This window comes from Phyllobates terribilis, unplaced genomic scaffold (assembly GCF_046119375.1).
Source record: "Phyllobates terribilis strain yellow unplaced genomic scaffold, ASM4611937v1 Scaffold_12__6_contigs__length_324123572, whole genome shotgun sequence".
NCBI classification, from domain to species: Eukaryota; Metazoa; Chordata; class Amphibia; order Anura; family Dendrobatidae; genus Phyllobates; species Phyllobates terribilis.
The window spans coordinates 72925856-72941980 of NW_027362772.1; the positions used below are offsets into that span (position 1 = coordinate 72925856).

The 16125-nt window shown below is 45.0% G+C and overlaps 1 protein-coding gene across 1 annotated transcript in view; it reads left to right on the forward strand.

The window, feature by feature from the left end:
• The window catches only part of RRAS (RAS related), a 32055-nt gene extending 17587 nt beyond the window's left edge, over window positions 1-14468 (forward strand). Inside the window, exons 2-6 of the mRNA XM_073655981.1 lie at window positions 5571-5658; window positions 6545-6647; window positions 7967-8075; window positions 8209-8327; window positions 11097-14468. Of these exons, the coding sequence (XP_073512082.1) occupies window positions 5571-5658; window positions 6545-6647; window positions 7967-8075; window positions 8209-8327; window positions 11097-11184 (507 nt within the window). The 3' untranslated portion in view covers window positions 11185-14468. The remainder of the gene's footprint in view (window positions 1-5570; window positions 5659-6544; window positions 6648-7966; window positions 8076-8208; window positions 8328-11096) is intronic.
• The last annotated feature ends 1657 nt before the right edge of the window (window positions 14469-16125 follow it).

Consider the following 16125-nt stretch of genomic DNA (forward strand, 5'->3'; position numbering starts at 1 on the left):
ACCGGTATAAATGCAGCGTGTGTTCGGTGGGAGTCACGCCTGGTAACGGAGTGACATGGAAGTCGTACTAGGAGGCAGGTGACCAGAAGAACACAGAGGACTTTGTGAATAGAGATCCTTGACTTGTCCTCCACAGTCGGCTTGCTGAACTTTTTTATTTAGCTTTTTTGTGTGACATCCAATATGGCTGCCGGTCCCGGTGTTACTGTTTCTGATGATAAAATTATAATTTTTTTTAACTAAGTGGTTAAATCTACCGATTAATATAATTTGTTGAAATGTGGATTTAGAAAGGAAAAAATATATTTGATAGAAAAAAAAAAAATTGGACAATCTCGGGTATAAATGAATGGTTTCTGCTCCAGTATTTATGATGTCTCCCAACTTCCAATCCTCATTTCCAAGATAAATATGTGGATACGCCTGGCCCGTCACCCTCCCGTGTTCTGCCTGACCTTCTCGGAACTGGTCTGTTAGGTCGGTGTTGATATGAATGGAGGATAATTATAATATTACAGGGACGTTGAATCCTATGTCATGGCCGGGGCATGGGATTCCTGGTCTGTGGGTGGCCACAACTTCCTTACATTTCTGCAACTCCCAGAAAACTGAACCGACTGGCGAAGAGGACGTATCCGGAAACTTGACCTGCTGGATTGGCATTTCAAGGTCCAGCGGTGGCCTATTTCCAGACGCGGTGATTTATGGCCCCTACAAATAGCAGGATGTGTGACTTGTAGAGGAGATAAAGCTGTTGACTCTACCACGTTTTATGGCTTCCGTGGACGTGTTTGGTTTAGAAAAAAAAGGGTTAAGTTCTGTTGATATGACGTTTGCGAAGAAATACGTCAGGAGGATCCCCTGACACGAGACATTGGGATATGTCACCTAGAGGCCCCCATTGTACAAACGCTACACCACTCCTTTTATACCTTTTTACTGTATACCTTTTTGTATGGGATGACGTAGTCTACACTTCCAGTGTGCACTTTCTACTGCCGGACAGAGGTCTTTCTATAGATGGAAATGGCGTATACCCTGGGAGCTTTTTTTCTGGCCTAAAAGGCAAAGCTGGCGTATGTTAACGAAACATTGTAATGTGCCCTGGATGAAGCCGCACCTCCTACGCAGAGAACAATTCGGCATAGACGGCGACAACCCTGGCACACGCCTCAAACACGTCTTCTCCAGAGGTACTCCAGGTGTACTGAACGGCTGTGGAGAAAATCTAATCTGCCCGAAGATTTCCTCCATTATAAATTTATGCTGAAAACATATAACTCTGCCCTACCTCTCCAAACAAACCTACTTTAACAATCTCATCATCTCACTTTCCAATAATCCTAAACGCCTCTTTGACACGTTTCATTCTCTCCTCAATCAAACACCACAGGCCTCAGCGCTGACGATCTGGCCAATTATTTCAAAGAAAAAATTGACCATATCCGACAGGAAATTTTCTCCCAATCGCCAAACGTTATGCATGCTCTCCCCCGCCACATTGTATCTTACTCACTTTCTGACTTCGAACCAGTCAAGGAAGATGAAGTGATCAGGCCCCTTGCATCTTCTCACCCTACCACCTGCACCAGTGACCCTATTCCCTCACATCTCCTTCAGTCCCTTGCTCCAGCTGTCACCATTCACCTAAAATTTTCAACCTCTCCCTCTCATCTGGTATCTTTCCCTCTTCTTTTAAACCCGCCAGCATACATCCATTACTTAAAAAACCATCCCTTGACCAGAACTGCACGGCCAACTACAGACCTGTTTCCAATCTTCCCTTTATCTCTAAACTCCTGGAACGCCTGGTCCACTCCGGTCTAATCCGCTATCTCTCAGACAACTCTCTTCTTGACCCTTTACAATCTGGTTTCCGCTCTTTACATTCTACTGAAACTGCACTCACTAAAGTCTCTAATGATCTACTAACAGCTAAATCTAATGGTCACTACTCCCTGCTGATTCTCCTGGATCTCTCTGCAGCATTCGACACTGTGGATCACCAGCTCCTCCTCACTATGCTCCGCACTATTGGCCTCAAGGACACTGTTCTCTCCTGGTTCTCCTATCTCTCTGACCGCTCCTTCACTGTGTCTTTTGTCGGCTCCTCCTCCTCTCGCCTTCCCCTTACTGTCGGGGTTCCTCAAGGATCAGTCCTAGGCCCCCTTCTTTTCTCCTTATACACCGCTCCCATTGGACAAACAATCAGCAGATTCGGTTTTCAGTACCATCTCTATGCTGATGACACCCAATTATACACCTCTGCTCCGGACATCACCCCTGCATTACTACAAAAGACCAGTGATTGTCTTTCTGCTGTGTCTAACATTATGTCCTCCCTCTGCCTAAAACTGAATCTGTCAAAAACTGAACTACTCGTATTTCTTCCCTCCACTAACCTACCTGTGCCCGATATTGCCATTTCCGTTTGTGGCTCAACCATTACTCCCCAGCAACAAGCCCGCTGTCTTGGGGTCATTTTTGACTCAGATCTTTCCTTCACTACTCACATCAAATCACCCGCTCGTGTCATCTACACCTCAAAAACATCTCAATAATCAGGACTTTTCTCACCTTTGACTCGGCGAAAACTCTTACTGTAGCTCTTATTCATTCTCGTCTCGACTATTGCAACTCTCCTACTTATCGGGCTCCCTCTTACTAAACTCTCCCCTCTCCAATCCGTCCTTAACGCAGCAGCCAGGATCATATTCCTTGCCACCCGCTACACCGATGCCTCTTCCCTGTGCCAGTCATTGCATTGGTTACCCATCCAATATAGAGTTCAATGTAAACGTATCACGCTTACCCACAAAGCGCTCCATGCTTCAGTACCCCCCTACATCTCCTTCCTTGTCTCAGTCTACCACCCTACACGTGTCCTCCGTTCTGCCAATGACTTAAAACTAAAATCCTCCATAATACGAACTTCCCACTCCCGTCTCCAAAATTTCTCGCGTGCTGCGCCAATTCTTTGGAATGCACTACCCAGGACAGTTCGATTAATTCCCAATACCCACAGTTTCAAGCGGACCCTAAAAACCCATTTCTTTAGACTGGCGTATCGCCTCCACACACTATCTGTCCGTCCCAGTTTTCCCCCATATTAAAATCTTCTTCAATTTCAGGTTCATACCAACCATGCACATAATAGCCTCGGTCAGGACTGCACACATACTGGCAGGCGACCAGTCCATGTATTATTATGTATCCTATTTAGTATATCAAGGCTGCATTATACAATATATGTTCATTCTACCTTTTGTGTCTCCCCCATTTCCTCATAGACTGTAAGCTTGCGAGCAGGACCCTCACTCCTTCGATATGAAATATGCTTATTCTGTATTGTCTGTATAAGCCCCCCCTAAAATTTGTAAAGTGCTGCGGAATATGTTGGCGCTATAAAAATAAAAAATTATTATTATGTTCACACTGAGTTTTTTTGGATTGGGAACTGGCTAGGTGCACATAACCCTTGGTTCCCCTCCGCTCCCCTGAAAAAGCGTTGTAAAAATGGACCTAATGTATAAACGACATTACTGGGCACATGTTCAGCCTTTTGTTACTTCTTTCAACCGGTTGGAAATTCGGGAGCGATTAAAAGAAGGTACATGTTCATTCTTTGAGCGGCTTCTCTCAGAAAGATATTAGGGAACAAGGGAACAGACGACGGCGGCGAAACCGCTTTGCCCGGGAAAAGTGATGCTTGTTCACGTAGCTCTCCAGATCCTTCTCAAAAACATGGATTTTATGCTCAGTTTCTACTTCAAAAACTCGGCAAAAAGACTCCTACCTTGAGGTGAATTTTGTTTGCCACTTTTTTGAGCAGAGACTCAGCAGTGCGGAAACTTCTCAGTATTTTGAGGAGGATTTTAAGCATTTCTGCTCAGCAAAACAGACTCTTTAAGGATATGTGCCCACAGAGATTTATTTTTGGGGAAGGGCTGTCAAAAATGGAAATCTCCTTCTTTAATACGATCATTTTGTGCCCATTACGATTTTAATGGCCGGCACGAGTGATCCAGTTGCAGTCTGAAGGAGCATTTTGTTCATCTGTCGGGGGGGGAATTGCCCGTCCTGTTTACACATTGGATCATCATCTCGTCTAAATGGGCCTGAGGGTCGTTTCTGTGGTTCTCGCATCCAATTTTCACGGTCCATGTACTCTTTATGAGGTTACTGAGACTTGGTGAAACTCCCAAGAATGATGAAGGGGCCAGATAGGTGCTGGGAGGTGTCTTCACTCCATTATAGAAGAGACAGTCCCTGGTTGTCCATGAAAACAAAAACATGTCCACCTTCTTCCAGTAACCTTGCCACTGCTCTCCATGTTTAGCCCCACCGGATGAGTAGGGTTGAGACACATCGCCACACACAATCTGTGGACGGGTTTGGGCTGAAGAAATCCACCTGGACAACCCTAATTACCCCCAGTCGTCTGATGGTCTGCCACGTCGGTGCTGCTTTGTGGCACCAGGCGTGTTATGTTGGCTGTCCTCCCATGTTATCGAGCTGTGTGTTTGGTAACAGGGCCGCACCGATACACGTGACCGTGACCTCTGTTTACTGCCGTCACCACCTGAGCAAAGTCTGAGGTAATTACCCGGTCAGGACCTTGATGCCGTCTGGACGAGCTCTGCTGGGTGATCGCCTCTGTCTCCTCCATAGAAGAAGTTCCTGTGGGGAGATGCTGAGAAGTCAATAAAAGCCCCTGCATTGTGTGACACTAGATTTGTCTGGGGAACTGTAGCATCAGCCATGTTAGTTGGCCTCACAATACATGAGACTGGTTTCTCCTCTGGTTTATGGCTGGGCTGATTTGTACCATATGTCTGATCATGACTTGGGTTATTTGCAGAGTACTTATAAGGGATGAATAGGCAGCCATCGCACCTGAGAACTGTTTCGGGGGAACAAAAAGCCCACTCTCACACACAACAGGTACACCAACATTATAAATGACACCTGATACTTGCACATGCTCATCTCTGCTGCATACACACACCTCTGCTACACACACACACACACACACACACACACACACACACACACACCTCTGCTATGTGTATGCACACCTATGTGTAAGCACACCTCTGCTGCGTGTACGTGTATGCGCGCCCACCTCTGGTACGTACGTGTATGCGCGCGCCCACCTGTACAGACACACATTTGTTAATCACATTTTATAAGATTAGGAAACGCGTTCTACTTTTGTTTCCCGTAACAGCGCCACTCACACACAAAGGTTTGGTCTGGTATTGCGGCTGTGCCCCATGTTTTTTTTTCTTTTTCTTATACCATTTATACTCCGCTGCTGATGATAAACCACTTATAGATGGAACGTTCTGAGCAGTTGAAAGTTCCGCGCTGATTATTTCTAAAGATCTCACGCTTCACTTCCTGCCGTCCGCGGTAGTCGCTGTGTGCCGACCTGTGATCGGGAGTTACATAACGCCGCTCCATACACAGAACAGATCGGTAGAATATCCTGTATCCAGACATCATTTACAATGTGCGAAGGCTTTTATTTTTAGTTTTATTAACGTTTTTCCGTCTTTCTCTTCCAGTCGTACTTCGTTTCCGACTATGATCCGACCATTGAGGATTCCTATACGAAGATCTGTAACATCGATGGGAAGCAGACCCGGCTGGACAGTAAGTGACATTTTTTTGGGGTAGATTTTAGCTCCTGAGAATCCGACTATTTTTGGGGTAGATTTTAGCTCCTGAGAATCCGACATGTTTATTTAAGCCGTGATAGAACTATCGGTCGCGTCGACAGCGCTGCAGCCAATCGATGAGCTCAGCTGCTCATGCAAATCCACTGAGCTCAGTGATTGACTGCAGACAATAACAGATGCCACAAGCAGCGGCTGAGACTTTGTGTTGGACCCAGGAAGGGTGAATAAAGCACTTTTTTTTCTGGAGAAAACCTTGTTTTTAAAGAGAAAGTCCAGTAAAAGTGATCAGGGGTGAAACTACAACCCCAAACAGCTTGTGGCTGTCAGGAAATGCTGTGAGTTGTAGTTTCACAGCTAAAGTGCCAAAGGTTGCTCACCCCTGACATGGGCACATACTCGGGACCTGGTCAATTTTTGCATTGCTGGAGGTAGTAGAATTTGCAGAAGAGGGGGGAAAGGTGCAGGCTCCAGGGTGTAAGGGAACTGGAGGGACCCCCGGAGGGATCTGTGCGGGAATGTCTGGAATGTGACACCGTGATCTCTGCAAATAAAGACGTAAGGAATTCAGATAAAGAGAAATTCCCAACCTGAGGGGAGAGAACAAGGTGGAGGCTTCTCGTAAAGAGCAGTTTCCTAATAAATGACCATAAATCACCCTGCACCCATCCAGTCCTTCATGACGATTCATCTGGGACCAGAGGCACTCCTCTTTCTGAGCACTGGATGCACCGCTACAGAAAAAATCGGCGCTATTCCGGAGAAACGATGATTTTTTTTTTTCAAAATCCTTGACCATTCATTTAAAGAATAAATGTTCCCACTGTAAAACCTTCTGACTTCCCCCCCCCCCCCCTTTTTAGTTTTGGACACGGCCGGACAAGAGGAGTTTGGGGCGATGAGAGAGCAGTACATGCGGACAGGAGAAGGGTTCCTGCTGATTTTTGCCATTAATGACCGAGGAAGGTAAATTATTACAACTTGTTTTCTTCTCCTAGAGATAGATCCTCGTGTTACATTCACAGGTGAATATATGTTTCAGCCGAAAACTAGTCCTTTCCAACTTACCTCCTATAACCCCTTGTACATCTGTGCCGGGCGCGCGTCGAGGGCAGGAGCCGGGCGCGCGTCGAGGGCAGGAGCCGGGCGCGCGTCGAGGGCAGGAGCCGGGCCTGCTCCACACTTCACAGATGCTGGCTGTAAATTGAACAAAGAATTGCAGTTACAAGTCCCCCGAGGGGACTAAAAAAAGATAAAGTGAGAAATATATGCAAATTTTAATCTCCCCTTATATTTTCCAAGTTGACAAAGAAATAAAACAAAGAAAAGAATAACGTCCATAAAAGTCCCATCTATCAAAATATAAAAGTAACTAACCTGTACGGTAAACTCTGTGGGGAAAAAAAAAAAAAAGTAATTTTGTGGATCCGTGGATTCCTATGGCAGCACAGTAAGATGTCTGCTTAGCTTGTACACATAGGGTATTTGTCTATGGAAATAAATCTTTTTTTTCTTTTCGGCAGTGATCTGAGCATTTTCTCCCCATTATACGTCTCTAGCTTACCCCCCTCCCATCTTTAATAATTGATAGTTGGTGTTACAGGGAGGAAATGAGACTTGGCGTCTGCTATGTCTGGATACTTTTAAATAGTCTTACCCTACAGTTCGCTGCCAATGATTCCTCGCTCAGCACAATGGCAGACAGGAACGAGGATGCGTCTGATGGCGGTTTTATATTTTCGTCTTCATTACGGCTTTTATAATCCAATTACAGGTTGATATTGTAACACAACACGCGCATTAGAGCTCCTGCCATGTGGTTTGTGCTTGGTGATTGCATGTTCAATATAAGAGAAAAAAAAAACTTAAAGGGGTTGTCCAACTTCAGTGACCATTTTTCTTTACTTAGATGCATGTATTTGACTCTAAAAATAATTTTTGCTATTGGATTTCATTTAAAAAAAAATGCACCGTGTGCTTTATAGCCTCTGTCCATTGCAGAATGAGTTAACTGAGAGTCAGTCGGCGAGCTCAGTCTGATGGCAGGAGAGTCTGTAACTTTTTTTTATCTTTATTTTTTTCTGAGCTGATAGGTGGGAAACATAGAGCTTGTAAATAACAGTGGACCCTGCTGCACACAGTCAGAGTTGAATGCTGATATTCTGTCTGCATACAGTCACCACTAGGGGGAGCTCACTGCTATGGTCGCCCTGTCCCGCAGACTTTGCTCTGATGTGTATGGGTCCTGTAAAGGTGACACCATTACCACTCTCTTCTCTCCCCAGCTTCAACGAGATCAGCAAGTTCCACACGCAGATCCTACGTGTCAAGGACAGAGATGAGTTTCCTATGATCCTGGTCGGGAACAAGGCAGATCTGGATCTTCAGAGACAGGTGAGGCTTCCAGAACGTGGCTGGACGTCTGCATACTGTAAGGTTCACGCCGAGGAAGGAGATGGGAACTGCGGTTCATGTATGACTCGTGAGGTTCTCTCTCTTTTAATTGCTTCTCCTTTCCCATCATTAGGTGACCAAGGAGGAAGCGCTCAGCTTTGCACGGGAGAATCGGATCCCCTATATGGAGGCCTCCGCCAAGATCCGGCTAAATGTAGACGAGTCTTTCCATGAACTGGTCAGGGCAATCAGGTAATGCAGGGAGGCGGTAGTGAATCATGGAATTATCATTATTTTATACATATTTTTCAGTGTGTGCATAAAAAAAAAAAAAGAATCTAGATTTTTTTTTTAAATAAATAGTAATATATAATACAGATCTAAATATATAATAAAATATATATTTTTTACATTAACATTTATTTTATACATATTTTAGTTTTTTTAATTTTGTACATATTTTTGTATAGTGTGTGTAGATAGATTTTTCTACATTTTGTATATACACATATACAAAAGAATCAAGAGAATGCCATGAGTGTGCAAAGCAGTCATCAAAGCAAAAGGTGGCTACTTTAAATGAGTGTCCAAACTTTTGGTCTGTAAAATATATATATAATGCACACGCGTACATTATGTGTGTATATATTAATTTTTTTTTTTAAACAAATATATTTATATTATACTAGCTATTGAACCCGTTCTACGCCCGGGTAGCGAGCATTTTTATTGGTATATGGTCCCCCATCCTGGTATTTGTTCTACCGAAGCATGTTCCCTCATCCTGTTATGTTATGTTATGTGCTGCCCCCATCCTATCCTGGTATGTATGGCACTCCTCATCCCCCCCCCCCCCAATCCTGATATGTATGGCACTCCTCACCCCCCCCCCACCCCCAAATCCTGGTATGTATGGCACTCCTCACCCCCCCCCCCAAATCCTGGTATGTATGGCACTCCTCACCCCCCCCCCCCAAATCCTGGTATGTATGGCACTCCCCCCCCCCCCCAACCCCCACCAATCCTGGTATGTATGGCCCCCTCAGCCTTATCCTGGTATGCATGGCACCCCATCCCTCATTCTGGTATGCATAGTACGCCATCCCTTATCCTTATCTTGGTATGTATGGTATCCCTCATCCCTATCCTTGTATGCATGGTACCCCTTCTTCCCTATCCTGGTATGCATGGCACCCCTCATCCCCAATCCTGATGTGCATGGCACCCCTCACCCCCAATCCTGGTATGCATGTTACCCCCTCATCCCCCAATCCTGGTATGCATGGCACCCCCTCATCTGTATCCTGGTATGCATGGCACCCCCTCATCTGTATCCTGGTATGCATGGCACCCCCTCATCCCCCAATCCTGGTATGCATGGCACCCCCTCATCCGTATCCTGGTATGCATGACACCTTCATCTCCAATCCTGGTATGTATGGCACCCCTCATCCCTTTCACACTGTACACACAAAAAAAAATTAACACTAATATACTCACCTTTCTTCCCTGTGCTCCAGTGCTGCGTCCCGTTCTGCCGCAGGCCGGGGGAGGAGTGCGGCACCAGAGTACGCGCGTGCCCATACTGCACTGTCTGGCTCCATTTTGCAGAAGACGCACTGCAAATGTGTCATCAGAAAAAAGGCTGCCGTATAGCGCTATGCTCAGATTTTGATGCCTCACGCCTGTCCCGGTCTCCGGTCAGAGCAGAAGCGCCACGGCAACGCTCCTCCTGGTCAGGTAAGTATGGAGCCGGAGATCGCGGTATACATTCAGTCCCTACGCATACCGCAATCTCCGGCGCTATACACTCCTCTTACCTGTAACGGCTCCATGCGTTCTCCTGTCTGGAGCCAGACTGCGTGTCGCGCATGCGCAGTCTATAGAGGCTTCAGACAGAGGGACGCATCTACGATTATATTACAGATATCTAAAAATATATTCTTATTTTTTTTGTTACACACTCATATAATATAAAATAATACTACACTATATATATATATATATATATATATATATATATATATCTCCTCCAAATCCATTTGCTTTTTTTTTTGCCAATCCTGAGAATGAAGATGACGATGTCCCCATCTTTAGTTTGCCCTGTGCATAATATGTTCACTGTGGGAGTAGATGCCGCACTTGGGAGTTTATTGCGATGTTTGAGGCTGAGGCGTCCGTAAGTCAGTCAGCAGACGAAGAGCAGACGCTTCCTCCATGGTGTAATCCTGCCAGAGCTCAGCACAGCAGAACATGTTCATACAGCGGCTCTGACCTCACCCCACAGCTATGACACGTTACAGGAACAGAACTCTCATCGTTTGTGGGATAAGGTTAACCCCATCAGTGCATCACGGGAGGTGGTGGGAGCCTGTCCCTACAGATGCCATCTTTTAAATCCTTTCATGGGACTTCTTTTAAAAAAAAAAAATCTTAAATGGATGATCTTAAAGAGAACTCGCTGAGTTGTCCTAATACATGGGGCCGAGCAGATTCCAACGTCTCATGGTCTACGACTAGTTGGCTGCTGGCTGACATCAAACTGTACAGCATCTGAAACGTAGATCCAGACATAGAGCTATCCAATCACGAGCACTGAGTTTCTATTCATATATGGGACTAAAAATATTTTTTTTTCGTTACATTTTTCACCTGCTCTATCCTCTTGTGTTGCACTGTCTATGGCGGGCTGCAGAATGAGTTAACTGAGAATCCTTCAGTGAGCTCATTTTGATAGTTTGGCAGGGAGTTTGTTTTTTTTTTCTCTGAATTAAATGGTCCGTTTGAGTCATACTCATTCCGTGCAATGTTAAAATTCTCCAGTGGTGGCGCTGCAGGGTTATTGAACACCTGATTTACAGCAGATTTCTGGAGAAGGGCAGGGTCTCGCACTGTGATCAGTTTATCATGAAGACCCCTTGGATGTCTGAAGCGAATCTCCCTTTTTAAGAACTTTTAAAGAGTCTGCACTCTTTTATAAAGTTACTAATTTTTTTTTTTGCTTTTCCTTTTTCTTTGTAGAAAATTCCAAGAACTGGAGTGCCCCCCGACCCCGGCTGTTAACCCCAAGAAGAAAGAGTCAAAAAGCTGCCCATGTGTGATCCTGTAACCTCGCGCCACCATCTGCCCAGATGGCCTGAGCAGAGAGAGATGCCGCCGCCACAGCAGCAGCCGCCGCCTGGGGAGGGCTTTGACCACTCATGGATAACCGGGCATTGTTTGTGCACATGAATGGTCCTTTCTTCAGCAGACACCTGGAGGTTGCATCCAATAGACACATCCGCATACCCTCCTCTGTAGGCCAAACAAATCTCCCCCCCCCCCCCCCCACTTCTCCCAACCCCTTCCATGCATCAGGGCAAGATGCTCCTTTCTACTACAAAGAAATGCAGTTTGCACACTCCCTCCGTCTGTGCCGACGCTTCTTTATTTTTTTTATATGCTGGGATTTGCATGTAAATATATATTCTGTATATATATTTTATATATGTTTTACATTCACTTATATTCCATGAGCTTTTATGTGCGGAGTGAAGAGACTTGGTGGAGATTCTCCGATATGTTAGGAGACCATATAGCAGAAAGGCACGCTTACCTCCTTACGCTTTCCCTTCTTTTATTAGTAGCGGAAGATTCGGTACTTTCTCAGTTTTTTGGTGTACAATGAGGTTGTGTCTGCAGAGAAACTAATATTGCTGCTCCTTGCAAGTCAATGCCAATCTGCATACACTACACCGGTGGTCTGCACCCTGCATGGCCTATAGCTTGCAGACCCACGCAATCTACAGGCCATTTGCCCCCCAACATCCTGCGTTCACTTTTGTTGCAAAACCTTAAAAGGTTTTTATCATGATTATTTTTTAAATATGAAGCTTTTTTGTAAGCAATGGTTATATATGGTATCAATGCTGTGCGGTGAATTATTCTCTGTTATCAGCCGTTTGCATTCTCTTAATGGGATGACTGGGTGAAAAAAAAAAATGTACCCCCTCCATAACCACTACTTTGTAGCTTAACATCATTCACCCATGGAAGTTAGGGAGTTATGTTTAAGGATAATAAGATGCACATTTTAGGTTTAGTGACCGTTGAATGGGGTATTCTCTGCATTTACAGACTCGGAGATCCTATCCCAATATGTAGTAGGCGTAATGATGATAATATTAGCAAATGCCTTCAATTAAAAATGTAGTTCAGTTCTTCTGATTAGCTATGTCGCTTACCTTATGTGCAGGGCATTGCAGTAGTTTAGGTATCCATGGTTATGACCATTTACATAGTGACAGTTAGTTGCTAGTGGTTGTAACCAAGCTACTGCAATGCCCTGCACATAAGGTAAGCAACATAGCTAATCAGAATAACTATACTGCATTTCTGATTGGACGTATTTTCTAATATTATTTTTACACCTACTACATATTGGGATAGGATCTTGGAGATGGGAATACCCCTTTAAAAGACCCCAATACACATTGGTCTGAATCTGCAGATATGAACAGGTTAGTCAGACAGTCTAATGCGTATAGTTGATTTGGGGGGGAGGGGGGATGAGATCCAGCGTGTCCTATAGCAGACTGCTGATCTTATTCTTGGCGAGAAGTCGCCGTCACCACCAGAGATATCAGACAGAGACTCTTATAGAGAACGCAGGAGCTCTCAGCAGGGACAGTCAGGCCAGAGAACTGGCCATGTAATGTGTACAAGGCTTAAATAGGACCCTTGGGTTTCTCTTCGAAGGAAAAAAAAAAGATGTTGGCACTTATCGAAATTGGCACTGCCCCCTTCTTGACGGGTTTTGTTGCCATTCCCTCCACAGCAGGTGGCGCTGTTGTGCAGGTATAAACCATAAAGGGGACGTCGCATTACAACAGCCCTGCAGTCTGAGGAGGGGTCCCAGAGGTTGTACCCCTAATCGTTATACAGTGATGAGAGATTCTCTTTTAAAGGAGAATTCCTGTTATGTTGATAATAGTTTTTGTAGGCTGGAGGTTACAGAACAGGAGGAGCTAAGCCGCTTGATCTAGAGTTTGTTGTAAAACTCGCAGTTTTTTCATTGAAATCCCTGGTGTTTTGTATGCATAAGTCCAGTGGGTAGTCCTAACACTCTTCCTTGTATGACTGCATGCAAAGATAGCTGTCAATCACTAGTAGGGCCGCCCACTGGACTCCTATCCATACAAACAGCAAGGACTTCAATTAATAAAATACAAGTTCCATCACGGTTTAGGAAAAGATTCCGTATAACTTGTATTTTATTAATTGAAGTTCTTGGTGTTCGTATGGATACGAGTCCGGGGGGCGGTCCTACTCACGATTGACAGCTATCTCCGCATGCATAGTCATACAAGGAAGAGTATCAATGTAGGACCGCCCCCTGGACTCGTGAGTAGGACCGCCCCCTGGACTCGTGAGTAGGACCGCCCCCCCTGGACTCGTGAGTAGGACCGCCCCCCTGGACTCGTGAGTAGGACCGCCCCCTGGACTCGTGAGTAGGACCGCCCCCCTGGACTCGTGAGTAGGACCGCCCCCCTGGACTCGTGAGTAGGACCGCCCCCCTGGACTCGTGAGTAGGACCGCCCCCTGGACTCGTGAGTAGGACCGCCCCCTGGACTCCTATGCTTACAAACACCAATGACTTCAGTTAATAAGATACAAGTTAGACTGACTCTCCCTATAACTCAGTATCACTCTGCTCGTCTTCCCCTAGACCACACTGGCCACAGATCGTACTGCGTGTACAACGTGACAGCTTCCCTTAAGTTTAGGAAAAAAAAAAAAGTAATTTCTATTTCTTTTCTAACCCAAGGATCCTTATTTGAGTCTCTAAACGCAGAAGATTAAATTGCTGTAGCTTGTTAGTGAAACGAGTGCGAGTCCCGGATAAGAAGTCACACGACTCTGGCCTGCCGTATATTTTATGTCTCCGATCACATTCATATAGAATAATGAATATAAAATCCCGTTTCCCGGTGCTTATTACTCGCATTATGTGTCTCTTAATGGTATTTTGTACTCACTTTGACTTATTCCTGTTGCAAGCAGCACATGAGGACCGGCGCACAGATGTGCAGGAATGCCGACTGAGCACTACATGGGTGGTCCACTATTAGAAAATAGGACAATCCCCTTTAAACCTAAGGGTCAAGACATACAAGGGATGTTTCGCCTTATATGCTACACCAGGGACCTGCAGGCAATGCAGAAATGTAGGGGGTCTGGTTAGTAAAGTAGAAAGGGACGGGGACAACATTATGTCTGAAAAAAAACCTGCCATTCACGCTCCTGTGTATTTCCGCCATAAGGCCGTGTTCGTTTCTATGCATATTGTTTACAAGTCATCCTACGTATAATCACATATCCTTGAACGTTCATTAAAGTGATGATATGTTTTAATGATGGCGTCTTGTTCCTCTGTAAGCTATGTGGTTAGACCAAGGCGACCGTCAAGATTCATGTGGCCCTATAAAATATATAGGGCTACTTAAAGTGTTTTTCCCGTTTTTTACAAATGGATATTGTTGGATAGGGCTTATAAAAACGAGCAATTTTGCAATTTACTGCTAATTAAAATTTTCAGCCGTTTTTGAGATGTTAACACTTGTTTACAGCACGTTGCCTTGGAGACCGACCGACATGCACAACACTTACAATCTGTTTCCTAGGCAACAAGCTGTAAACAACTGTTAATATCTCAAGAACGACTGAAAATTTTAATAAGCAGTAAATCGCAAAATTGCTTGTATTTACAAGCTCTATCTGACAATATTACTTTGTGAAGATGGGAGTAACCCCTTAAAGGAGTTGTAATGAGGGTACAAAAAATGGCCGTTTTCTTCCAGAAATCATGCCACTTTGCTCCACAGGTCGAGTGTTGCAGCATTTACTTGATTGAGGTGAAGCTTCAACACCAGGCACGGGCCTATGAATTAAAATGTTTTTAGCACAAAGCAGCCATGTTTTACTATGTCCTTTCATCTCTTTAAAGTGAAGTAGCAAAACAAACTATACCTTTAAGGTACTTGTCTTGAGCTCATTCAACGTCTCCTAAAAGGAGGCCAATACCAAAGTGAAGTTATGTCACTAAATGACTCCAGATCCTCCGCTCTTCAACAAAGCTTTTTTTCTGGAGGACCTATCCTGTCCTGTCCTGTCCTGCCTAAGGCCACTTTCACAAATCCATATTTCACGGGTTAGGTACGGGTTGCAATGTACGGACTGACCATAGGTGTCCTACCCTAAACTCAACAGCCTTATAGGCAAACATGAGGCCGTCACATTCTGTCACTCCGTACTTGAAACACGGATGTGTGTACAGACAACTTGTTGATATAAATATACTGTAATACTCAACTTCTCCTGCGGGAGTGCTGTAGGCAAATGTCACACTTCCAGGTTTCTCTACAGATTACAGCTGATCACTGGAAGTCTCAGCTAGGACAAACCTTATGATGAGCTTCTAGTCAAGGCAACTTCTTTAAGTAGAGTTTACTCAAGGGGAAGAACCCTTTTTTAAAAGGGATGCTCCAGGGAATACACATTTTTAAAAGGACCGGCCGGAAATGCGTGCCACAGCAAGTGCCTGCACAGAAAGCAAATGAGTACTAGACTGGGACATGCAGAGAGGATATGGGAAAGCAAGACATTTGAAATATTTTGACTCAATACCTCGACACCCTTTTAATTACCAAAATCGCTAGATCCACTCCGCCTAGTGGCGATTGCAGGTACTGAGAATTTACGAGAGATGAACTCCACCTAGTGGCGACTGCAGGTACTGAGAATCTACGAGAGCCGGACTCCACCTAGTGGCAACTGCAGGTACTGGGAATCTACGAGAGCCACGCTCCACCTAGTGGCAACTGCAGGTACTGAGAATCTACGAGAGCCACGCTCCACCTAGTGGCGACTGCAGGTACTGAGAATCTACGTGAGCCACACTCCACCTAGTGACGACTGCACATACTAAGAATCTACAACAGACAAACTCCACCTAGTGGCGACTGCAGGTACTGAGAATCTGCTAGAGACACTATACCTAGTGGCGACTGCA